The 24196-nt window shown below is 51.2% G+C and overlaps 1 protein-coding gene across 6 annotated transcripts in view; it reads right to left on the bottom strand.

Moving 5' to 3' along the window:
* PTK2B (protein tyrosine kinase 2 beta) overlaps positions 1-24196 on the bottom strand; it is a 132825-nt gene that overhangs the window by 5113 nt on the left and 103516 nt on the right. For 3 of the 6 annotated variants that reach the window (XM_061163839.1, XM_061163841.1, XM_061163840.1), the window contains exons 10-27: positions 23609-23710; positions 22843-22960; positions 22241-22280; positions 21571-21617; positions 20392-20442; positions 19780-19877; positions 18979-19063; positions 18237-18337; positions 17873-17988; positions 14886-14986; positions 14615-14704; positions 13562-13766; positions 11069-11177; positions 9208-9273; positions 7186-7311; positions 2114-2260; positions 1524-1559; positions 1124-1154 (exon numbers count right to left, since the gene is read on the bottom strand). In XM_061163839.1, coding sequence (XP_061019822.1) covers positions 1124-1154; positions 1524-1559; positions 2114-2260; positions 7186-7311; positions 9208-9273; positions 11069-11177; positions 13562-13766; positions 14615-14704; positions 14886-14986; positions 17873-17988; positions 18237-18337; positions 18979-19063; positions 19780-19877; positions 20392-20442; positions 21571-21617; positions 22241-22280; positions 22843-22960; positions 23609-23710 — 1669 coding nt within the window. The remainder of the gene's footprint in view (positions 1-1123; positions 1155-1523; positions 1560-2113; positions 2261-7185; positions 7312-9207; positions 9274-11068; positions 11178-13561; positions 13767-14614; positions 14705-14885; positions 14987-17872; positions 17989-18236; positions 18338-18978; positions 19064-19779; positions 19878-20391; positions 20443-21570; positions 21618-22240; positions 22281-22842; positions 22961-23608; positions 23711-24196) is intronic. The other 3 variants (XM_061163843.1, XM_061163845.1, XM_061163844.1) reach the window with 3 other exon arrangements.

Consider the following 24196-nt stretch of genomic DNA (forward strand, 5'->3'; position numbering starts at 1 on the left):
AAGGACTGCTGTGGGGTTTAAACTGACATTTTAAAGCAACTTGGGCCAGTGCTTGTCATTGTCTTTGGTGGTTGCCATGGTCACCATCACCATCATCATCAGCCCCATCCCCCTAGGATGGTGATGAAGAGCCTGGCTCACTGCAGGACTGGGACCTGGGAACCTTTGCAGCAAAGTCTGCACCAGGACAATACAAAGAAACAATATGGGACTAAAAATAGCCGTGTGCATGCCGCAGTTGGGGCAAATTCTGGACCGAAAGATACAAAAAAAGACAAGAAACCCCAAATAACACCCGAGAACCATTTCTGAAGAGCCAGGAGCAAAAACCTGGGTGTTGGGATCAAAAGCAGGGTACTGCTGCGTGCCCACTGCACGCACCATCACAGAGGGGTGGGCAAACCACCTAAGCCACCCCTCCTGCATGACCCCTGATCCACCCCTGTCCTCACCCCGTATAAGGAATGAACTCCCCGCCGCCTCTGGGAGCAAGCAAGGGAGCCTGTTGTTTTCACTTCCTCCTGCAGCCTGCGGCGCAGGAGCCCCAATAAAGTTTGCCTGAATTTCCTGTCAGGCCTCCAGTCAATTTCTGTTAATCGGGAAAGGCCAACGATCCTAGCGGGTACCACTCCCCGCCTGCCTTTCAAGGAGGCTCCTGGAAAGACTCTGGTCGCGCAGGGGTGGGTGGGAAAGTCAGTTGGCCCCGCCCTCTTCTTGCTTCCGTTCAGATGGCCCCGCCCTGTTCCTTTCTTCCCTTCCTGGGGCCTAGGGAGAAGTCACTTGGGAGAGATGTCATGGCGCTGCTTTAGAGCTTCTGACAGAGTGGGTGGGAGACAGGAAGGATCACCAAGTCCTCCAAATAAATGCAGCAGCAGAGAGGCGGGGACAGGAGCCAGGCCGCGAGAGGGGTGGGGGGCAGCCGTCGGAGCAGGGGTGGAGGTGGAGGATAGGAGGTGGTGTATATCGACTCCCAAACTGGGCCTCCCTGCACACTCTGAACTCAGGACAGATGATTCTTTCTATGGCAAATACACTCCCTTTGCTCTCTGCAAGGGGCAGGGAAGGCGGCTGCATACAGGATGCCACGCCCGGGGACATCCCCGCCAAGAGGAAGGGTGCTCACACTTACTGTAGCCGGCCTCCTTCTCTGGGGTCTGGAAGGGAGGAAAGAGAAGAGGTCACTGGTGCAGCCCTGGGGGCCACCCACGTCCCCCCTTAGCTTGTTCCCGTCCCCCTTGAGTGTCTCTCCAGAGGTTTGGCGGTCATAGCTGCAGGGGTCCTGGGGACTCCGTGACCGTGACCGTGACTGGGGTGGGGGGGGCGCCTGTGCCAGAGCCGGGCGGCGTTAAGAGTGCCGATCAAGTGTGAGCTCAGCAAGGAGACTCCAAGACCAGAGTGAAGTGGAAAAAGGTGCTCTCGTGGTGAGAGGCAGAGAGGGCGAGGTGGGCAGGTGTGGAGTCGGAGGTCCCGCTAACTACCCTATAGGCCCTCCCTCCGAATAGAGTGCTCCCCCGGCGACTCACCAGCGGGGACTTGTCGTTCATGTAAACCATGGGGTCCTGCAGAGGGGGAAAACAAATCAGAGGACTTAGGATTCTATAACCAAAAACTCCAAGGATGCCTGGAGAGCAGTTCACTCCAGCCAGGTGGGGAGCGAAAGGGGACAAGATGGCATGAATCTCTCCCCGGGGAGCATGGTTATCAGAAGGTGTTCAGGGGCTTCCCCGGTGGCTCAGCGGTAGAGAGTCCACCTGCCAGTGCTGGAGAGACCGGTTTGATGCCTGGTCTTGGAGGATTCCACATGCTGTGCGGAGCGACTAAGCCCATGCACCACCACTACTGAGCTTGTGCTCTAGAGCCTGTGAGCCGCAACTACTGAAGCCCAAGCTCCCAAAAGCCTGTGCTCTGCAACAAGAGAAGCCACTTCCACGAGAAGATCGGGCATCGCAACTGTAGAGTAGCTTGCCACAACTAGAGAAAAGCCAGCGTGCAGAAACGAAGACCCAGCACAGCCAAAAATGAAAAAATAAGTGAAATTATTTAAAAGAGGAAGGTGTCCAGCGGAGGTGTCGGGGCGTGTCCTCTCCCTCCCCTGGCTGGGCTGTCTCCTCACCAGGGCTTTCTCCTCTTGCCTCAGCCAACGGTAATCTTCCACCATCTGCTTCTGCTGCTTGTCCAGGAGTTGCCGCATCTTGAGCCTCTCCGCCTCCCACAGCTGCTGGGCCTCCTCCCGGCTGCTGGGCCGGACGAAGTCCTCCTCCTGGGAGCACAGCGGGGGGAGATGGCAGAGGACACAGTCAGCCCAGTCTCCGCACCCAGGGAGGACAGTCCTCTGGAGAGCCCTGCGGGAACCACACGCCTTGGCCTCACCGGCCTCAGATCTGCAGCCGTCTGTGCAGAGGGTTATTACTGTTGGCTCCATCAGCCCCAATCACATGCAGTGTGTTCGTGAAGTGCTGAATCCCAGGGCATAGAGTTTAACAGGCACTGGTTTCAAATCGTCATGTGATCCCTTAGTACCATTTTATTTTCAAGTGACTGTCCTAATATCATTTTCTCAGTTGGCATGTGTCATGGCTGCTGTCACTGAATTTGCACTTAGGATTGCAAAGCCAGCCCTCTGGGAGGCCTTGCGTGCTTAGCGTCACCTAAAACTGAGATGGCAGGTCTGGAAGCTTCAAGGAGCAGTGGTGTGTGGTCCCCCAAAGCTGTCCACTGAAGGGTAGAGCCTGAGAGAAGGAGCAAGAGCGTGCACCCATCTGATCGCCTTTTTTTATCAGAAGATACTCGTTATTTGGGCTTCCCCATCCTAGTTATGGATGGCTCAGACAGGAAAGCATCTGCCTGCAATGCGGGGGAACCGGGTTCGATCCCTGGGTCGGGACGATCTTCTGGAGAAGGAAATGGCAACCTACTCCAGTAGTCTTGCCTGGAAAATTCCATGGATGGAGGAGACTGGTAGGCTACAGTCCATGGGGTCGCAGAGTCGGACACGACTGAGGGACTTCACTTTCACTTTCACTTTCTGTGGCTCAGAAAGTCAAGAATCTTTCTGCATCATTCTCTTGATTAAGAAACTAGCCTGGGTTATGTCACCAAAAGTTAAAAGAGATGCATGAGCTAAGAGATAAAGTGAAGCACTAAATTTAAAGAAATAAGGATGTATGGATATGCAATAAGTGGTTCTTCTCCTGAGTTTTAGTAATCTAACCCCGTTTCAACTCATTTGTGGGGCTTTGGACCTATTCATAGTTCTCCCTGTTATTTCTCCCGGCATGTTCCCCTTTCCTATTATTTCTCTTCCCTCAATCTTCCCCAGGGTTCATTTATATAAATATCTGCTCAGTCCCTTTAAACTGGCTTGCTTTTTTCTGCTGCACAAGATTACCTGGGTCTCCTGGACATACTAGTGTTACCAACATTCTTTTGATTGTGTAAAGCCTGGGGTGACCTTTGCTGGGGGCAGGTGACCTTTCTATGATGTTGAGGTCCGCAAGCTGCTCAGATCCCTTTCTTTGAACTGGCCCGTTTACATACAAGTCACTTACATAAAATGCTAAAAATGATTCTCAGTCTACTTTAACAAGCCATAATCTCTGCCAAGCCTCTAAAAAAGATTATCCCCACTAAAGTCTCTAAACAGCACAGTTTGAAAATAGTGACACTGGTGTGTTTTTCCTAGGCTGTCAGCTACAATAACTGCTTTCAATTTCTAACAATACTCCTCCTCATAAGATGTGCTGCTGAAATAGCCCTTGTTCATTACGCTAGTCAACGACTGTTTATTGAGCAACTGCTATGTTGCAGGGACAGGGCTGGGTGCTGGGAGGGCAGTGATGGTTAAAGATGTAGCATCCTTCCTGTTTTCATGAGGCTATGGAACCAAATGCAGACTGGGGTTTCTCATCCTTAGCATTGGGGGCAGATAATTCCTTATTGGGGAGAGATTTCCTGTAACCTGTAGGATGCTTACAGCAACCCCACTCACTAGAAGCCTCCAGCACCTCCCCTGTTGTAACAAAAATGCCTCCACACATTACCAAATGTCCACCCAGAGCTGACTTACTGAGTTAGACCTTATTTTAAACTGATCTGTGGACATGGTGTGGGGAGGAGGGTGGGATGAGTTGGGAGGTGGGGACTGACGTATGTGCGCTGCCATGTGAGACACAGGTAACTAGTGGGAAGCTGCTATGCAGCACAGGCAGCCTAGCTCAGTGCTCTGTGATGACCTAGGAGGGTGGGATGGGGTGGGGAGGGCCGAGAAGGGGGGGATATATGTATACCATAGCTGATTCACCTCATTGTACAACATTGTAAAGCAACTATACCTATCCCAATTAAAAAATAAAAGCAAATTTCAGAACACGAGACTATTTTATCATCATAGGATTGATAAAATACATAAGATTTACTTTGTAAAGGCTTATGCCCCCCAGATGAAAGGATTTTAAGGCTGTAAATATCCTCAGTTAAATGCCAGCATGTGCAAGCACAATGGTATCTCTATATCAGGCCATTGACGAATCATGACAAATAGGAACTAAATGTCCAACGTTCTGAATATAGCATTAGGAATAGGAAAATGTATGGACGGAGGAAGACTAGAGTAGATACTGACAGGAGGAGTTTCCAGACTCAAGAAAACACTTCACAGTTTTGAAATTGCCAAAGAAGATTCCTACCACTCAAATGTCTAGTATGCCCCAGGCTTGATCACCATCTGACCAATTATTTTAACATGTATTAGTGGATGTATTCCTATGTCTTCCAATTTTCTAATAAAACTCAAGAAGCAAATGAGATTTTAAAAAAAAAATTGGATCTCTTTAGGGCTTACTGTCCAAAGTATACTTCAAGAATTCTTAATCAGGTGATGAGTGCTTACATTGATGGTCATTTTTAAGAGGAATTAGACCCTTGGGGTGTTTTAAAAAGACTCTGATAAGCTGTGACCCTTTCCAGGAATTGACTCTTCAAGCTGCCAGGCCTATTTCCATTGTAACTAAACAGCTCCTGCACTCATCCTAAGGTTTCCCATCATTCAATCTGGCTCCAACTCATGCTTCTGCCTTCCTCATTCCCTGGGATCCTTCTAATTTTCCCCTCCCATTGAGGCCCAACTGCAAAAAAAAAAAAAAAAAAAAAAAAAGCAGCTGGAAAGAGTTGTTTTACTCTCTGAACTTCTGCTGCACTTTGGCTGTACCTCTGTGTGCTACTCACAGCTCTCTGGTTTACATTATAGGCAACCATCTGCCCTGTTCCTTCTCCCTTCAGCACCTAGGACAGCGCCCGGCAAAGTGTCCCTTAAAAAAAAGGTGCTGTTTACTGAACTGTTATTTTAAACTTCAAATGTGTGGTCTTCAAGAGGGAGACTGCTGCCTTCCTGACTCTGGAATTGAATCCCACAGATTCTCAGATGAGTCAGGCAATAGAGTTAGTCACTAGAAAACTTGTTTTTGTGGGAAAACCATCTCTGACTTTCATTAAATGCTTTCAAATGCTTTGCAGGGAGTCTATTATACCTTTTCAGCATTCTACTTGGAAGAGGCTTTCTCAGTGTTTCTGATGCATACCATAAAATGGAGTTTATATTTTTAACTTTTTTCTTTTTTGCTTATTTTAAGAAATGCTTATTATGTTCTCTCAGGCAGGCTTTCCTGTGGCAAGTACATCTAGAGCCCTCACACAAAAGGCCCTTTTTCCTGCCTCACAGTTTGTCTTTATGGAAGGGAACAAAGTCCTTATGGTGAATCAGGAGTTAGACAAAGGCAGTGCCGGCCCTCAAAAGTGCGAGAAACACCTTCTTTCTGAAAGGGCACATTTAAAGCCAAACTCACTTAATTAAAACCCAATTAATTATGAATAAAGAGTTAAGGGCAGGAGAGAGAAGTTGAGCACTGCCTAAAAGATACTGCATGCTTACAGATGCAGTTTTATTATCATTGAGTATATGCTAAGACATAAATTGGTTAAACTAATGTGAAAAAGAAAAATGAGCTGGGTCAGGGGAAAACTTTTCCACTAAGCTCTCACTGCCTTGAATTCTAAGTTATCTTAATCATTTCAAAGCTTTACTAAATTAAGAAAAACAGCAAGGATATCTCAACATACTTTCCTACATATTTGTAAATCTGTTGTAATAGAAATGTAGTCTCCCCCAATTTTCAGAGTCCTATATACCTGAATCTTAAATATGATGCATGGTTACAGAGTTAGAGCTAAAGTAATAAGGGTTTCAGTCTGTTATATCACATATCAAGACTCAGTTCAGTAAACTATATCAAATGCTCATGGCAACTGACCATGGGGGCCATTTGTATTGAAGGAGGAGAAGATGGATGGTGACAAGTAACAAGTGGACAAGCAAAGGTGCACTTTTTTTTAAAAAGGAGACCTGACAATTAGAAGCTAGTTCCCAGCTAGTGCAGTGGTAAAGAATCCACCTGCCAATGCAGGAGACTCAGGTTCGATCCCTGGGTTGGGAAGATCCTCTGGAGGAGGAAATGGCAACCTACTCCAGTATTCTAGGGGAAAAAATCCCATGGACAGAGGAGCCTGGAGGGCTACAGTCCATGTGGTTGCAAAGAGTGAGACATGAGTGAGTGACTGAGCGACGGACAATGAAATACTCAAGGCTTCATCGGTAGTTGACAACAAAGAGTGACTGGGGAGGGTGTGGCTCAGCCCTATGCTAGCCCCCAAGTTTGTTCTCATATCGCAGCAACTTTTGCAAAGCAGCAGGAGTGGCAACCACAAGGCAGACTTTCCTTTGACCGAGGAGAAATGGAACAATCACAACAATCAGGCAGCAGGAAGGGCAGATTGGGCAAGACCTCCAGGGTCTTTTACTTTCTGGCACAGTCAGGCTTCCCTGCCCTCCGCTCATGAGCTTTCACACTATCGCCAGGGCTGAGGGAAGGGGGTGGTTTTACATCTCTGCCACAGCATCAGAGCAGGCATGGGGCAGGTCTGGGTCCAGCTGGAGTCTCAAGGGCAGTGCCTGGCTTGGCCCCCAAACTCTGTTGCTTGTAGAGGTGCAGGAGGCACAGAGTCCCTCTCTGGCCGACTGGTGCAGGAAGGGCACCTCCTGAGTCTGAGGACGCAGGGTTCCCAGTATCCCAGGCACCTCCCTCCAGCAGCCTCCTTGTCCTGGCCGGGACCCAGCATGCAGAGTCCTCTTACCCGCATGCTGTGGCGCTTGAAGACATTGTGCCGGTGGAGAGGTGGGGTGTGCAGCGAGTTTACGGGAGATGGATACTCCATAGGGCTGGTGAGCGTGGGTGAGCTGGCACACAGACCCTCGGGGACCTATTCAGGAGAAGCAGAGGAGCACAGGCACGGGGACAAGGCGAGAAGGTGGACGGTTAGCTGCTACGAACACGAGCACAGAGAAACGATACAAGAGCTCCAAGAGAGAAAGGGGACTTGCGCTCCAGGAGCTTACAAAGAACAAAGTGTGGGCATTCCACTGGTAGTGTTTGGGAGACGTGGCGGAGCGACATACAGGGCTCTTGGCTAGAAGTCAGCACGGACGTGGTGGCTGTTCTTTCATCTAACAGCCCTCCCCGTGATGCTGTGCATGCCGTGGGTCCACGTGTGGCACTGACCTATTGACTACATCTCCTCCTTCAGGACTCTTCAGGGAAGAGTCATCACTGTGTTAGAAACTAACAGATACTGTTCATCCACAAGTATGTGTGTGTATGGGCTTCCCTGATGGCTCAGTTGTAAAGAATTTGCCTACAATGCAGGAGACATGGGTTCGATCCTGGGGTTGGGAAGATCCCCTGGAGAAGGAAATGGCAACTCACTCCAGTATTCTTGCTTGGGAAATCCCAAGGACAGAGGAGCCTGGCAGGCTACAGTCCATCAGAATGCAAAAGAGCTGGACATGGCTGAGCAACTAAAACAAACAAACATATGCGTGTATATATATATGTTGTTGTTGTTTAGTTACTAAGTCATGTCTAACTCTTTTGTAACCCCTATGGACTGTAGCCCACCAGGTTCCTCTATCCTTGGGATTTCACAAGCAAGAATACTGGAGTGGGTTGCCATTTCCTCCTGCAGGGATCTTCCTGATCCAGGAATCAAACACACATCTCCTGAATTGCAGGCAGATTCTTTACCACTGAGCCCACAGGGAAGTCTATATATATATATACACACACACATTTTTAAAAACCACTATTTTGGGACTTCATAGGCAGTCCCGTGGTTAAGACTTCACCTTCCAATGCAGGGGGTTTGGGCTCAATCGCTGGTCATGGAGCTAAGATCCCACATGCCTCATGGCCCAAAAACCAAAACATAAAAACAGAAGCAATATTGTACAAAGAGTTTTAAAATGGTTCACATTAAAAAAAAATCTTAAAAAAAAAACCCAAACAACCCCATTATTTTAAACATCACAAAGGGGTATGTTTCTTTCTAGGGATATCGCTCCTGTCTTCTGCCTTGAGGTTTGTTTTCTTTTTCTTTTTTTTGCATGAAGAGGGTTTGTCTGTTTGTTCCTGGTTAGGCTTGTTTTGGCTCTGTAGCACTTCCTTGACCACAGGACACCAAATGAAGGAGCACCAAATAAAAGACACTGTTTGCATTTTTTAAAGAGGGACTCTGAGCTGAGGGATAGAAAGGAAGAAAAGAGAGGGGGCCCCTGGCTCCTTCTGACTTAGATGCGACAGAAAGACACGGGGCAGAGACACTTCGAGAGGGACCGACAGCATGGGCAGGTCCTGTGGTTGGTAACCATGGGGGTGGGGGGTGGGGAGCACAGGGGGAACCCTGCTCCCTCTCCACCAGCTACCGAGGTTCTCAGCAGGGCCCCCGCAGGGAGCCCCAGCGAGCAGCCCCATTCTCAGGGCGATGTCAACGGTCCCCAGCTGCCTGGATTCCTTTTCAGAGGCTCTGCTCAGGGTTGGGGAGGCCAGGAGTAGAGAATTAGCTGTAGGTGGGCGCACGCAGCAGCCAATACTATGGACAGACAGATGTGGGTTGAAGTCGTCTTAACAGGACAACCTGGTAGAAGTTCAATGAGATTCTTTTGATCTCTGGGCACTTTGAATTCTTTTCTGGGTACTCAAGAAGAACTGTCTCCATTGCCTGAGCAGCTAGGACTGCTGCTCTGCTGAGGCACGAGGATGGAAATTCAGGAAGGACAGAGATGAGGCCTGCACTTCCCCAGCCCTCCAGTTACGTCTTTACCTGGAACTGCAGCTTGGGTGCCAGCAGGTTGGTTTGTGGAGGGGGTCTGTACTTGGGCCGGCTGGGCTGCAGAGAGAACATGGAGATGAGTCAGTCCCGCATTCTGTCCTGTTGAGGGAGCACAGCTCACCAAGGGGAATATCAGGAAGGAGTCGGGTCAGGCTTGTTCAGGATGATGAAGACGAGGGACAGAGTAATCATTAAAATCATTCATGTCTGCTGACTGTGCATCTATTGCTGCTGAGTGACACGAGGGTACCAGGAGGCCGGTTTTCTCTGCCCTCCTGGAGGTCACTGCTAACTGGAGGCATTCATTACCCGTCTCTGTGTAGCCTCTCTGCATGTGCCAGGCATCCTGGAGTGTGAAGCCAACTATGGCTTAGGAAGCATTACTATGAACAAAACTAGTGGAGGTGATGGAATTCCAGCTGAGTTATTTCAATTCCTAAAAGATGATGCTGTTAAAGTGCCGCACTCAATATGCCAGCAAATTTGGAAAAGTCAGCAGTGTCCACAGGACTGGAAAAGATCAGTTTCTATCCCAATCCCAAAGAAGGGCTGTGTCAAAGAATGCTCAAACTATCACACAATTGCACTCATTTCACAAGCTAGCAAAGTAATGCTCAAAATCCTTCAAGCTAGGCTTCCACAGTATGTGAACCCTGGATGTGCAGAGTTTGCCAAATCAGTAATCGGGAGCTGCAGACATCCAGAGGTGGGTCATGGAGGCCCAGGCGACCCGGAGGTGATGAAACCTGAGCTGGGCCTGAGTGTAGGAAGGTGCAGGGCACAGCAGATCAGGGGGACCTCGAAAGAGGCCAGCACCCACAGGGCTTTGTTATGAACTGAATGTTTGGCCCCCAACCCCACCCCACCCACCCCATTCATATGTTGAAGTCTTAACTCCCAGGGTGATGGTGTTTGGAGGTGGGGTCTTTGGGAAGTAATTAGGATCAGATGAGGTAACAAGAGTAGGACTCCTATGATTCTTATTATTAGTAGTAGCATTAATGAACTTCCCAGGTGGTGGTAAAGAACCCGCCTGCCTATACATTAGAATAAGAGATGTGGGTTCAATCCCTGGGTAGGGAAAATCCCCTAGAGGAGGCCATGGCAACCCACTCGGGTATTCTTGCCTGGAGAATCCCATGGACAGAGGATCCCTGCAGGCTACAGTCCGTGGAGTGGCAAAGAGTCAGACATGACTGAAGCGACTTAGCATGCAGTTGTATTAATAACAATAACAGACACCAGAGCTCACTCTCCCCACCATGTGAGGACATGTGAGAAGGACACATCTGCCATCCAGGAAGAAAGTCCTCACCAGACACCTTGATCTTGGACTTCACAGCCTCCACGCTGTCTGTGTGTAAGCTGCCCAGCCTGTAGTATCTTGTATGGCAGCCCAAGCTGACTTCTACAGACATGTTCCCACCCATCTAATAGTGGGGCAGCAGGGCATTGGCTCCTGCGCCCAGAGATGCCATGGACATCAGAGGCTGGACTTCAGGGCTCCCCACCACGTACTTTCAAGGGAATCTAATTTGTCCCTAAAAACACCAAAAGGGTAAGTGCTGCTGTCTCCCGAGGGAAATGTTTCCAGGGTGACTGCCTGATCCAGCAGCCCCACAAGGTGCCTGGTCCCTGGCTGTCTCAGGTTCCATCTGCCGAGGTGACTGATGGGGGCTGACCTCAGGGCTGATGGATGGTTGGGTGGAAGGGCTGAGAAGACGCAGGGGCCCATCTGATCGCCACTGTAAGGGGGGGCTGCATAGTCAGATCTGGGAGGGGCCGGACAGGGTCCGCGCTCTGCTGTGATTCATGGGGCCGATGGGGCCGATGAGTTCAGGGCTAGGCTCACCTTGGGTGGGGGTTCCTGGAAGGCTGTGGGCTCTAAGATTTTGGGAGGTCGGTAGCGAGCGTTCCTCTCCTGCTCTAAGGCGATGTCCTTCTCCATCTGGTAAATGTCACTGCCAGGAAGTCAGGTCAGATAAGGAGACAGAAACAAGGTCAGAAACACTCGTGGGGGCTCCCCTCTGTGCTCCACTGCAGCCGGGATCCCACTCCCAAGTCCTCGCCCACGTCCTTCGCAGAGGGTACTGGGGAGATCCCTAGGAGACAGGCCACAGTACCGTGGACCCTGCAGCCGCCCCAACCTACGCATTCCTGGCGTGTGCTAATGGGAAAGGGTACCCACACATTCACGGTATGTGCTAATGGGAAAGGGCCATGGAGTCCCTCCCAGGTTTGCTGAATGCACGCTTCTTGCCTTTTTTTTTTTTCTTTTACCCAACAGTGGTTCCCAACCTGGGAATCACACAGCTCCAAGGACTCGAATAAAGGCAAGGGGTCCATGAATCCACAAGTGTACCAAGCATTGTCTGCAGACAGGGATCATGTGTTGCTGAAATACATTTCTAGGCCCAAGATGGAGCTGCCCCTGCCCAGGGGGTCGCATCAGCAGGTCAAAATGCAGATAACGTTTGCATCCTTCTAAATGCTATGCTTTATCAGAATCAAAGTACCAACCCCAAACCAACCCAAATACGAATCCAAATGCCAATTCAGCATTATGTGCTTAGTTGCTCAGTCGTGTCCAACTCTTTGCAACCCCACGGACTGCAGCCTGTCACACGGCTCTGTCCATGCAGACTCTCCAGGCGAGAATGCTGGAGTGGGTTGCCATGTCCTCCTCCAGGGGATCTTCCCAACCCAGATCTCCTGCATTACAGGCAGATTTTTTTTTATCATCTCAGCCACCAGGGAAGCCCATTCAGCTTTATAGTTGTTTCCTATTCCCTATTCATTCTCTAATTATCTCTTCCTTGTTCCTTATTCTTTATCCTATAAAAGCGTCCTACCTTCCGCTCCCATTTGCCACTGTTCTGGCCCTTGGGAATGGAGGCGGCCACCGGCCACGTCACGCAGTGTTGAAGTTTGTCTGCATCACTTAAGTTGCCTTGTTTAATCATTTTAAACAGTACTGTGCAGTGCCTAGTTTTCAGTCATGTCCAGCTCTTTGCGTCCCCATGGACTGTAGCCCCCCCACCAGGCTCCTCTGTCCATGGGGATTCTCTAGGCAAGAATACTGGAGTGGGTTGCCATGCCCTCCTCCAGGGGATCTTCCCGAGCCAGGGATCGAACCCAGGTCTCCTGCATTGCAGGTGGATTTTTCATCATCTGAGCCACCAGGGAAGCAATAAACAGCACTACTAAATATATAATATTTAGTACCATGTTTTCAGATTTATATGCATTCTATTGTGTGCAATACAAAAATTCATGATACGGCTTGTTTATGGAGCCCTGCCTATAAACAAATGCAGTATCATTCTGAGAAATGAATATTTCCTGCCATATCAGTAAACAAGGATGTCACAGTCATCAGCAATTGCCTCCACCACGGGTAGTGAGCTGGTCAGCCCTGAGGGAACTCAGGAAGGAAAGAAAACCTGCCATCTAGGAGCCATCAAACTGCAGCCACTCCCTACGGTGAGCCCTGAGGAAACGCAGGATGTGAAAACACAGGATACTGGCCCCAGAGAGCTGAGATGCATATCAAAGGAATGATTCCAGTGAGCCCAGACTCTCGCATCTTCCCAAACATAGAAAAGCACTCAATTCCTTAACTTGGGTATCTGGTTTTCTTTAATTAACAATAATTGTTTGCTGTTCAGACAACCTGCCCTTTGTTGCAAAACTTCTATATAAGCTGGCTCCCCCTTTGCCTCTTCCCAGAAGTTTCTCAGAGCTATCTGAAATGTTGTCTCCCAGGCTGCAGTCCTCATTTTGCCCGCAGTAAAACTTAACTCCCAGCTCTCACACTGTGCAAATTTTTTTCAAAGATTCCCATTGCCCGGACCTGGGATTCCCAGCTTCTCCTGTGGTGCCTTCCCATGCAGCAGTTTCTGGGGATGATTTTCTAAGAAAAAGGCCCACAAGTTGCCTACAGTGTTTAAAGCTGTAGTATTTCATGTTAATTAAGCATTGGGTTCCTTAAAGTAGGAGCCAGCAAACCAGGCCCACAGGCCAAATATAGCCCCCTACCTACTTTTATGTGGCCCCCAATGGTAAAGAATCTCCTTGTAATGCAGGAGACCCTGGTTTGATCCCTGAGTCAGAAAGATCCACTGGAGAAGGGAATGGCTACTCACTCCAGTATTGTTGCCTGGGAAATCCCATGGACAGAAGAGCCTGGTGGGCTACAGTTCATGGGGTCTCAAAGAGCTGGATGTGACTTAGAGACTGAGCACACACAGCTATAAACCTCTATGCGCTGCTGAAGAGGAGACTTGCTCTCAGGGGGCCCTGGGCTTGCAGTCCTACCCCCCCACACACCCGTCTCCTTGCTCACCTGAGGCTGCACACAAGCTCGCTAAAGCGGGGTCGCTCACTGGGGTCGTAGTCCCAGCAGCGGGTCATGAGGGTGTAGAGAATGGGCGGGCAGAGGTCAGGCTTGGGCAGCCGGTCCCCCTTCTCCAGCACCCCAATGACATCCTTGTTCTCCAGCCAGAAGAAGGGCTGCTTTCCGAAGCTCAGGATTTCCCACATGCACACAGCTGCAGGCGGGAGGAGAGGGCTCAGGGCCTGAGCTGAGGGGACTCGAACCTGGAGAGGCAGCCCACCCTCCCCAGAGATAGCCGCGTAGTCAACACAGCGCCTGATGGGGACCACCCTGAGTTCCCCTCTCTCCTCTATAGATAGCATCCCAGGGGTCCTGCCCACGTGGTGATCTGCTAAGGGACCAATCGCCTATGATTGTAAGTGAACTAAGCTCCCACACCCAGGTCCTTTCCACATGGAGCTGTTAGGATTCTGGAAAAGGGGACCGTCAAAGGAGCTTCACTGGGACCACCAGGAGGGAGTGACGCCTCCATCAGGAAGCTGGCATACGAAGCCTAAAGCCAACACTTGCTGCCTGTGTGATCACGAGCAAGCCCCTGACTTGCTGAGCCTCAGTTTCCTTGTCTGGAAAATGGGAAGAAGAATAATGAGATTGTACTGGGCAGGCTGTGGAGACCTGAGACAGAGAATCTACATGGCTGTGTGCCTTTTAAGTGGCTGTCTATCACCTGGTTTTCCTCTCTCCTCACCCTGCATCTTCTCCTCAGAGAGGAGCTCAGTTCTGCCTTTGAGGCTCCCCTGCGGGGTGGCCTCACCTCAGTCCTGGGGCTGTTTGGGGGAGCTCACGCTCCTATCAAGAGCCTTTTCCATGAAGATGAATGCAGGCTGGCCCTTAGCTCATGTCACCCCCAATCCACCACTGACTCCCCACCTCTGGGACTCCTCAGTGGTGGCAGCAAAACAGAATCTCAGGGTCCAGACCCCTGCTTCTTGTGCCCCCTATTATCCTGGTCACAGAGGGGTAATCAAACCCTTGTCCATGCCCTATGGAGAGTCTGCTCACCAAACATCCAGACATCGCTGGCGGTCGTGAAGCGGCGGAAGTTGATGGATTCGGGGGACATCCATTTGATTGGTAGACGGGTCACAGAGGCTGTGGGTGGACCAAAGGTTTATGGGAGCTCTTAGAGAAGAATGATCCAGACTTATCCAGAAAGGCAGCTTACTCTCCAGAGACTGTTGGCCTAGACTTGCCTTATAGTCACCTTTTGGGGGGATTTTAGCTTCAGGGACGCCCTCCGGGGACAAAGCTGTAACACACCCCCCCACCTCACCTTTGTAATACTCTTCATCCTCAATGTATCGGGAAAGGCCGAAGTCCCCCAGCTTCACACACTCAGGGGAGGCCACCAGGATGTTCCGGACAGCGATGTCCCTGGAAGGAGGCAAAGACCAGGGTGAGGTGGTTCATAATACTTCAGGGGGACAGACAGATGGACAGATGGACAGAGAGGCAGAGGAGAAGAGAGCTTCAGGGCCCCAGCCTCCGGAGGAGAATCAAGCAGCTTCTGTGGGTCAGCCCTTCCTGGCCCCACAACTCGTCTTGCTGGAACTTGGCTCAGGCAGGAGCCTTGGCTGCTCTTCCCTGCTGCTCACACGCCCTGGTTGCCTCCCTCTATCTCGCTGCTGAGCCCCATCACCCATCCCTTCTCATGCATCTCCACCTCCAAGCCTGTCTTGTGTTCCCTGTATTTGCTCCAGTCACTGCATGTATTGTCCCCTCTGCTGGGGATGCCGTCACCCTGCTGACACTTCAGGGAGGAAGCCCGACCACTTTCCTGATCACAATTAACCTCTCCTTGGTCTGCGACCCCACAGCTGCTCACAGCTCACTTCCAGGGGGCACTGGGAGAGCCAGGACCCCCTAAAGGCTACACGCCCCTGAGCCGTGGCGCAGAGTCCTCAGGAACCCCTGGTATGGAGAGGAGAGAGGGGCAGGAGCTGGAGGAACACAGGTGGCAGCTGGCAGGTGAGAGGCGCAGCCCAGAACTGAGTCTCACCCCCCCACTTCCATCCCCACCCTCACTGACTCAGTCATCTTGAATCCCCACATCACTTCTAACCCCAAACTGGCTATCTCTTGCTTCTCCCAGGCAGGTTCTGCACCCCACTGTTTGTCTTTGTTATTGAAAAGATGACTTCAAAGCCTGACAATAACGACACACAAGGATGCAAATCTATTATATCACTTTGCCCCATGATTATTCTCCCTAGAAGATGCTAGAAGATGAGCTTTAAAAGGAAAAGTTTGTTTCTGTTTGTTTTGATTGTGACTTAATCCCAGAGTTTAGGACACTGCCTGGAGGCCCACAGGAAGAGTTCCATCATGTTTGCTGCACGAGTGAGTGAATGAGTGAGTGGATGAATATTCACGAGTGAGTGAATGAATGAGGGGGTGAATATTCATGAGTGAGTGAATGAGTGAGTGGATGAATATTCACAAGTGAGTGAATGAATGAGGGGATGAATATTCACGAGTGAGTGAATGAATAAGTGGATGAATATTCACGAGTGAGTGAATGAATGAGGGGATGAATATTCACATCCCCCAACGTCACTGTGCATAGTGTCACCCACATGGCCCCATATCTGAGCGGGATGGCGTTGGACTGAAGAATTCACCTGTTCACCCCAGGGCTTTGAGCTGGATCATAAAAAAAGCAAGAGAGTTCCAGAAGAACATCTACTTCTTTGTTGACTACACCAAAGCCTTTGACTGCGTGGATCACAACAAACTGTGGAAAATTCTTAAAGAGATGGGAATACCAGACCACCTTACCTGCCTCCTGAGAAACCTGTATACAGGTCAAGAAGCAACAGTTAGAACCCAACATGGAACAACGGGCTGGTTCCAAATTGGGAAAGGAGTACGTCAAGGCTGTATATTTTCACCTGCTTATTTAAATTATATGCAGAGTACATTATGCAAAATGCTGGGCTGGATGAAGCACAAGCTGGAATCAAGATTGCGGAGAGAAATATCAATAACCCTCAGTTATGCAGATGACATCACCCTTATGGCAGAAAGTGAAGAACTAAAGAGCCTCTTGATGAAAGTGAAAGAGTTGGCTTAAAAGTGAACATTCAAAAAATGAAGATCATGGCATCCGGTCCCATCACTTCATGGCAAATAGATGGGGAAACAATGGAAACAGTGACAGACTGTTTTCTTGGGCTACAAAATCACTGCAGGTGGTGACTGCAGCCGTGAAATTAAAAGACGCTTGCTCCTTGAAAGAAAAGCTATGACCAACCTAGACAGAATATTAAAAAGCAGAGACATTACTTTGCCAACAAAGGTCCATCTAGTCAAAGCTATGGTTTTTCCAGTAGTCATGTATGGTTCTGAGAGCTGGACCATAAAGAGAGTTGAGCACTGAACAATTGATGCTTTTGAACTGTGGTGTTGGAGAAGACTCTTAAAAGTCCCTTGGACTGCAAGAAGATCAAATCAGTCAATCCTAAAGGAATTCAGTCCTGAACATTAATTGGAAGGACTGATGCTGAAAATGAAACTCTGATACTTTGGCCACCTGATGTGAAGAACTGACTCACTGGAAAAGACCCTGATGCTGGGAAAGATGGAAAGCAGGAGAAGAGGATGGCAGAGGATGAGATGGTTGGATGGCATTACCGACTCAATGGACATAAGTTTGAGCAAGCTCCAGGAGATGGTGATGGACAGGGAAGCCTGGTGTGCTACAGTCCATGGGGTCACAAAGAGTTGGACACAACTGAGCAACTGAACTGAACTGAACTCTGTCTCCTCCAGAGGATCATATCCCCCATGATGGGGACCTCCCTTCAGGGAAGGGGACAAAGCCGGGTGGAGAAGGGACCAGCGCCACAGTCAGACAGAGGATTGGACTTGGCAGCTTGGAGGTGTCAGGGACCAGGGCAGTGCCACTCACTTGGGCTGGAAGGCCTGGGACCCCAGGATTGTCCTAGTGCTGCCAGAACCCATTCTCTCCTGCTAGGCTGGGTGCCACCAAATGGAAATGCCAGAGAACAAGTGAGCGGCAAGCAGGTAAGTGATTTCCTGCACCCACAGGGATGCGGGCTACTGAGTTACAGGCAGACACCCCCGATTTCAGATTGCCTTTTCCTAGCAATCCTGGGAGGGACCTCCGGCTGTTGTACTTTTAGAGGAGGACATGGGTCCCAAGAAGGTGCTCAAGCCCCGCTAAGTGGGACCAAAGCCAGGCCTTCAACCCTGGTCTGTGCGTGACCCCACCTTCTCCAGGCCCCTCCCCAGCCCCACCTGTGGACACAGTTGATGCTCTCCAGGTAGGCCATGGCCTTGCAGATCTGCAGTGCGTAGAGGACAAGAGTGAGCACCTTCAGGATGTTCTTGTTTCGCTCCAGGTAGTGGCCCAGCTGCAGGAAAGGGAAGGTGCCCTGAGGATTCGGCCCAGCCTGGGCATGGAGCTGGGGCTGGGGGAGGGCACACCCAAGATGGCAGCAGAAACTGGCAACTTCCTCTCCAAACAGCCTTGGGGCTGTTTCAGCCAGGAGTTAAGGGCCCCTGGCTCCGAATGCATCCTCCCTGGCCGCCCCCTCCCCAGGTGTTGCTCCACTGCAATCCAGCTATCATCACAGGGGTCCTCCTTGACCCTCCAGCTCACCTCCCCATAGGGGTACAGTTCCATGATGATCCAGGTGGGCTCCTCTTCGATGATGCCGATCAGCTTCACGATGTGTGGGTGGTCCAGGTTCCTCATGATCACTGCAAGTGGGAGTGACAGGGTTAGGTTTAGGAGTTAGGTTTAGGGTTAGGGCAGAGTTAGGGGTTAGGTGTTATGGTTAGTGGTTAGGTGTTAGGGTTAGGGATTAGTGTTAGGAGCTAGGGATTAGGAGTTATGGTTAGGGTTTAGGGGTTAGGGATTAGGGTTGGGATGAGGTATTAAAGTTCGGGGTTAGGAGTTAGGTTTAGGGTTAGGGGTTGGGATTAGGTTTAGGGGTTAGGGTTAGCATTTAGGGTTATGGTTAGGGATTAGGGTTAGGGTTTGGACTAGTGTTTAGGTTTAGGGTTAGGGTAGGATTAGCTGTTAGGGTTCTGGTTACTTGTTACGGTTAGCGGTTAGGTGTTAGGGTTAGGGTGAAGTGTTTGGTTTAGGGGCTAGGGACTAGGGGTTAGGGGTTAAAGATAGGTGCTCCAGTGCCTCCAAGGTCTAAAGCAAGAATCAAACTCTGCTGGCTGGACCCTAAGCCAGGGGTGCATCCTGTTCCCCCTGTGGATGTCAGCTCTGTCCATTGTCTCCCCGACCTCCACTGCAGATGCTTCGATCCCTTTCCGCCTCCCGGTCTGCATAGTCTCCGGGCTTTTTTTCCAGCCCCGGTGCTGGTTTTTCCCCAGGGGACACCTACCTGCCTCACTCATGAACTTCTCCTTGTTATCCAGAGTGCAGTCTTTCTTACAGGTCTTCACAGCCACATTGATCACCTCCCCTTTCTGCAACGACAGTGTGTCCAGGATCCTCAGTCCTGCCCAGAGCTCCCCACCCCGGTGTCCCCAGGAGACAGGCAACGTCTGGGTCTCTGCAAAGCCTGCACTTCCTATCTCTTCCCCTCCTCTCCTCCACACCCCCTTCCTCCTGATCAGGGTACGTTTGGACTGGAGGAACGTTGAAGATCAGATCCCTTGAGGCACTGGCTGTCCATGTGAGGACACGGAGGCTGGGGGTCCATGTGACCTGCCCAAAGTCAGCGGGTGTGTGCAAGTCACATGCAAGGCCATCATTGGACATGGCGTCCAGGTCTTTTTCTCTTTATTGTTGGTTTTTACAATTTTGCCTTTTCCCCAGGCCTGGTTGAAGAACAAACACAAAGGCAGACTTGTCCAGCCCCATTGGCGGCCTTGGAGCCCACCTTCCCTTTCTCACAACGGCTTCACACGGCGTTTCCCCCTTCACATTCTCCCATAAGTGTCAGTCCCCACTGCCGGCCCCGACCCATGCCCCATGGCTGTTGCCCCTCTTCCGATGCCTGCTATTGCTGCCTTCCTGGGAAATGACTCTTGTTTTCATCACTCCCTGTGTATTTCATAAACGCTGCAAAGGCCAAATGCGTGAAGCTCCACGCACCAGGGCACACCCTCCCCCAGCACTAGAGTATTTGAGCTCCTTTCTCTGTCTACCAAAGAGCAGAACTTGGGTATCACGAACTCACGTGATTTGTGTAGACACCTTCATAGACCTCCCCAAAAAAGCCTTCACCGAGAATACGATTCAGGACCACATCTTCCCGGGTGATGCCATACTGTGGGCCTGCACAGGTGATAGAGCAGACAGTCCTGGGGCACATAAACTGGTTGGCAGCCCCTGGGAATCCAAGAATCTACATCCCTGGGGATGCTGAGGGCCCACATCCCTGGGATTCTGAGTATCCAGAGGCTCTAACACTGGGCTCTGCCCCCTCCTGCCCAGGTGTAACCAGACCTCCCCCACCAACACCTCGGCCAGGAAGCAGGGGCTAGGCTGGGAAAGGGGGTCTAGAAGGTTCCATTGTCTCAGACTTGGGAAAGCTGAGTCCCATGTCCACGCGCTTAGCACACCCCTCCACCACAGACACACCAAAGGTCAATGGTGATGGGATAAAAACAACGATCTCTGCTTTGAAATCACAGATGCCTCACTCAGCTGTGTCCCTGGCTGAGACACACATGGAAGATGACACAGGAAGGAAAGAAAGTCCCCCTGTGATGTCACATGTGTCCCCAGATGTCACTTCCCATGGCCCTGGCGGTGGTTGACATGGGGTGGGGAGCAGTCAGGGATCTACCTCCTGATCTTCGCAGGGTCTCGTCGGGGATCTCAGCATAGATGTCTGATTCTGAAATGACAGGAGGACACCCCATGGGCAAGATGCCTTGGTGGGGGGTACCACCAGGAAGCAACTGTGAGACCCCCTCCTGCCCCGCCCACCACAGGTCAGTGGAACTAAGCTGACATCACTGGGAGGGGCGTGGGGAGGAGCCAGGGGAGAACGGGTTTCCATCCCAGGTATCTGGGTGGCCACAGGGTCCTGGGTCCTCGGCCTGAATCCCTCCTTGCTGCTGCCTGGCTATAATTTAGGGCAAGTTGGTTCATCTCCTTTAATCTGCTTTCCTTTCTGTGAAATGACTATTTCTGGGGAATGTAAATATTAAAGAAAACAATACCGATTATGTATTTAACACTGTCATGAACTGAATGCTTGTGTCCCCTCAAATGCATATGTTGAAACCCTGACCCCAGGGGTGGTGGTGGTGTTGGAAGGGGTCTTTGGGAGGTGATTAGGGTTAGATGAGGTCATGAGGGTGGGGCCCCCACGGTGGGATGAATGTCCTTAGAAGAAGAGAGACCAGAGCTCTCCATCTGTCCAGCACCTGAGGACACAGAGAAGGTGGCCGTCTGCAAGCCGGGAAGAGAGCCCTCACCAGGGCCCCAGCACACTGGCACCCTGATCTTGGACTTCCACCTCCAGAGCTGTCAGAAATCAATGTCTGTTGTTTAAGCCCCCCAGTCTGTGGCTTTTTATGAAGCCTGAGCTGACCAAGACAAACATGGTGCTCGTACTAGCTGCCTAATACATGTTCGCGCTCACACTCAGTTTAGCAGTCGTGCCCAACTCTTTTCAACCCCACGGACTGTAGCCCACCAGGCTCCTCTGGCCATGGGATTCTCCAGGCAAGAATATTGGAGTGGATTGCAGTTTCCTTCTCCAGCGATCTTCCCTACCCAGTGATTGAACCTAAGTCTCTTGTGTCTCTTGCATCAACAGGTCAGTTCTTTACCACTGAGACCCAAGGGAAGCCCCGCCCAATACATGTTAGCTATTATGATATTTTTAGCTGTCACTGAACAGTCATAGGGGAAATTCACTTTTCTGTAACTTTGAGAGAATCCTTCGGGATGCCACAAGAGCAGGCAGAAGGGAGGCTCTGGGTGCGGGCAGAGGACAGCAGGTGGGGAGGCTTACCTATGCTGCAGCTTTCTGAAAGGTGGGGCCGCCGAGCCTCCAGATTTCTACAGGAGGAGAGGACAGGGCAGGAGACCAGTGAGCTCAGAGCCTGGCAGTGCCCACCCAGGGCAGCCTCATCCCCCCACCCTCCCACCCTGCCTGTTCTGATGGCGCTAAGCTAGGAGCATGGCCCAGGCCACCAGGAGACAGGAGGGAGGTTTGCTTGCTAAGTCGTTTCAGTCGTGTCCGACTCTGGGATCTTATGGACTGTAGCCTGCCAGGCTCCTCTGTCCATGGGATTCTTCAGGCAAGAGTACTGGAGTGGGTTGCCATGCCCTTCTCCAGAGGATCTTCCCCACCCAGGGATTGAACCCATGTCTCTTACACTGGCAGGCAGGTTCTTTACCACTAGCCCCACCTAAGGGGACAGCAGCAATCCCCCCCACCTCCCCCGCCCAAGATGGTGCCAGGAGGCTTTAGGGCACAGGAATAACCCCGCACGAATTTACTGGGAGAAATTTACTGGTGAAAAATAACCACTTGTGAAATGCTGGAATTCCAGCATTTTCTCCTGGGGGCCAGAAACTGGAAACCGTGGCGGGGGAGGCCCCCGTTCGGTCTGCCTTTGTTAGGAAGGCCCCGGCTGAGGGCAGGGCCGGTTCTCCGCCTTGCGGTTGGTTGTACTCACAGCGTGGGGATCTGGGGCAGACTGTTCCGCTTCTCAGCATCTGGGGAGAGGAGAGAAAGAAGGGGAGCTGGAACCAGGGCCTCAGGGTCCCGGACGGATGACGGACCTCATTGCTTCTACCAGCCGACACGCGGGAGACCCCTCCCGCCACTCTATGGCCCCTGAGAGTCGGAGTGGAAGCTGGATAGGCAGTTGCCCTGAACTGGAATCCTTTTAGCAGAAGAAACTCTCAGACTTCCTCTGCCACTGTCACGCGTCCCAGCCTGACCCTTGCTTTCTGATTCCACCCCCAAACAGGACGGACCAGCCATGTTCTGGGAACAGCTTTGATCTTCCCAGGGCGACAAACATCTCTCCATCAGAATTTGCCCCCCGCACCCCGCGCCACCCTCGGTCAGCGGGGCCAGGGCTTTAGCCAAGGATCTGGGATGGGGTCACAGGGAGTGTCCGGCAGGGCTGGGTGAGCTCCTCCCCACACTTCCAAAGGCTCTTCATTCACATATCCGCCAACGGTTTAGCTTCTCCTGCTCCTCCCCGGAGGCTTGGCTCGGGTATGCCACCCACTGCCTGCTGGGCCAGGTTACCTTCAAGTGGAAACACACCTTTCTTGGCTCGAATGATGAGAGAGCCGTTGTGCTCTCCTTGCAGCCGGCAGTAACCATCTACGAGGTCAGCCATGTTCTCGGCCTCTGCCAGAGAGGAGGTTTTGATGGACAAGGACTGCAGGGAAGAGACCAGCCAAGGATGAGACCCCAGAGCCTTGGCTAGAGTCAACCCCACGGGACTGCAGGACTCCTAACCAGGGCCTGCCTGGACTCCACCAGCTCTTCTGGGGCTCGGCTTGCATTCCCCATTGCCACCAGGGGGCGCTCTCGTCACCCCGCCCAACTGACCTTACACTCCAGGAAGGGAATTCCTTTTTCTAGCCACTGAGTGTATAGCACATGCCTTGTATGCTTGAGCAGAAATGGAAAGAAGGGAAGAGGGAGGGAGTGGGGCAGAGCACACGTGGATGAAAGGACAGGCATACACCTGTTTGTGGTCTGAGGTCTCTCTCATTCTCCCACCTACAACAAGCCCTGGGTCCCCAAGGCGTTGGTTCTGAGTCACTGTTACTTGTTCACAGTTAGACCTCTGATCTGGACCTTGATTTCTGGTCACTTTACTCCGGCCCTCCCCCAAACTTCCTACAACGTCTTTCTTGCAATTTTTAACAACAGTTAAAAATGTACTTTTCCTTAGTTTGACATCATTCTGCTACCTGGTCTAAGAAATAGGTGCCCTTTACTTAACAAGATCTCAGCAGCTAGGGAAGCCCTAGCCAGGATGGCCTGAGCAGGCATGCCCAATGTTCTCAGAGATGCTCACCTGTGGAGCGCCTTCGATGCCCAGCTGCAGTACCGCCTGGCCTTCCTCCAGAGGGAGGCACCTGATGGACTTGATCTGCTTGAACTCGGCCAGGCAGGTGGGCTGTGGGAAAGGAGCGGTTCCTTCAGACCACCCCATTCTTGGGATTGGGCCAGGAGGATTGATCAGTATGGGGTGGGGGTGGGGAGCGAGGAAGAACTAGGCATTGGAGTCTCTCGGCAGGGATGAAGAGGGAATCAAAGACTATTCAGGTTAGAAGGATCACCTAGCCCAAGCCCCTTGCAGAAGGAAAAATGAGCCTGGAAAGAGTCAGGGTTTGCCATAGTCATGCCAAGCTGCTGGTAGGGCCAGGGCTGGACCTCGTTCTTCTGACTCCCAGGGACATGATAGCCCCATATGCCATTGAAAAAGCAACTACTATTGCCAGAAGAGCAACAGTAGTACCCTTTCCTCTTCCCCTCCCACACCTTAACCACACCTGTCTCCAGCCCCTCTGTGCCAGGGACAGTCCCAGGGATGTAGAGACCCACGCTCCCCATGCCGTTATCCCAAATAGCCTCCCCACAGCTGCTGATACCAAGAGCCTCT

The sequence above is a fragment of the Dama dama genome, chromosome 16, assembly GCF_033118175.1.
Source record: "Dama dama isolate Ldn47 chromosome 16, ASM3311817v1, whole genome shotgun sequence".
NCBI lineage: Eukaryota > Metazoa > Chordata > Mammalia > Artiodactyla > Cervidae > Dama > Dama dama.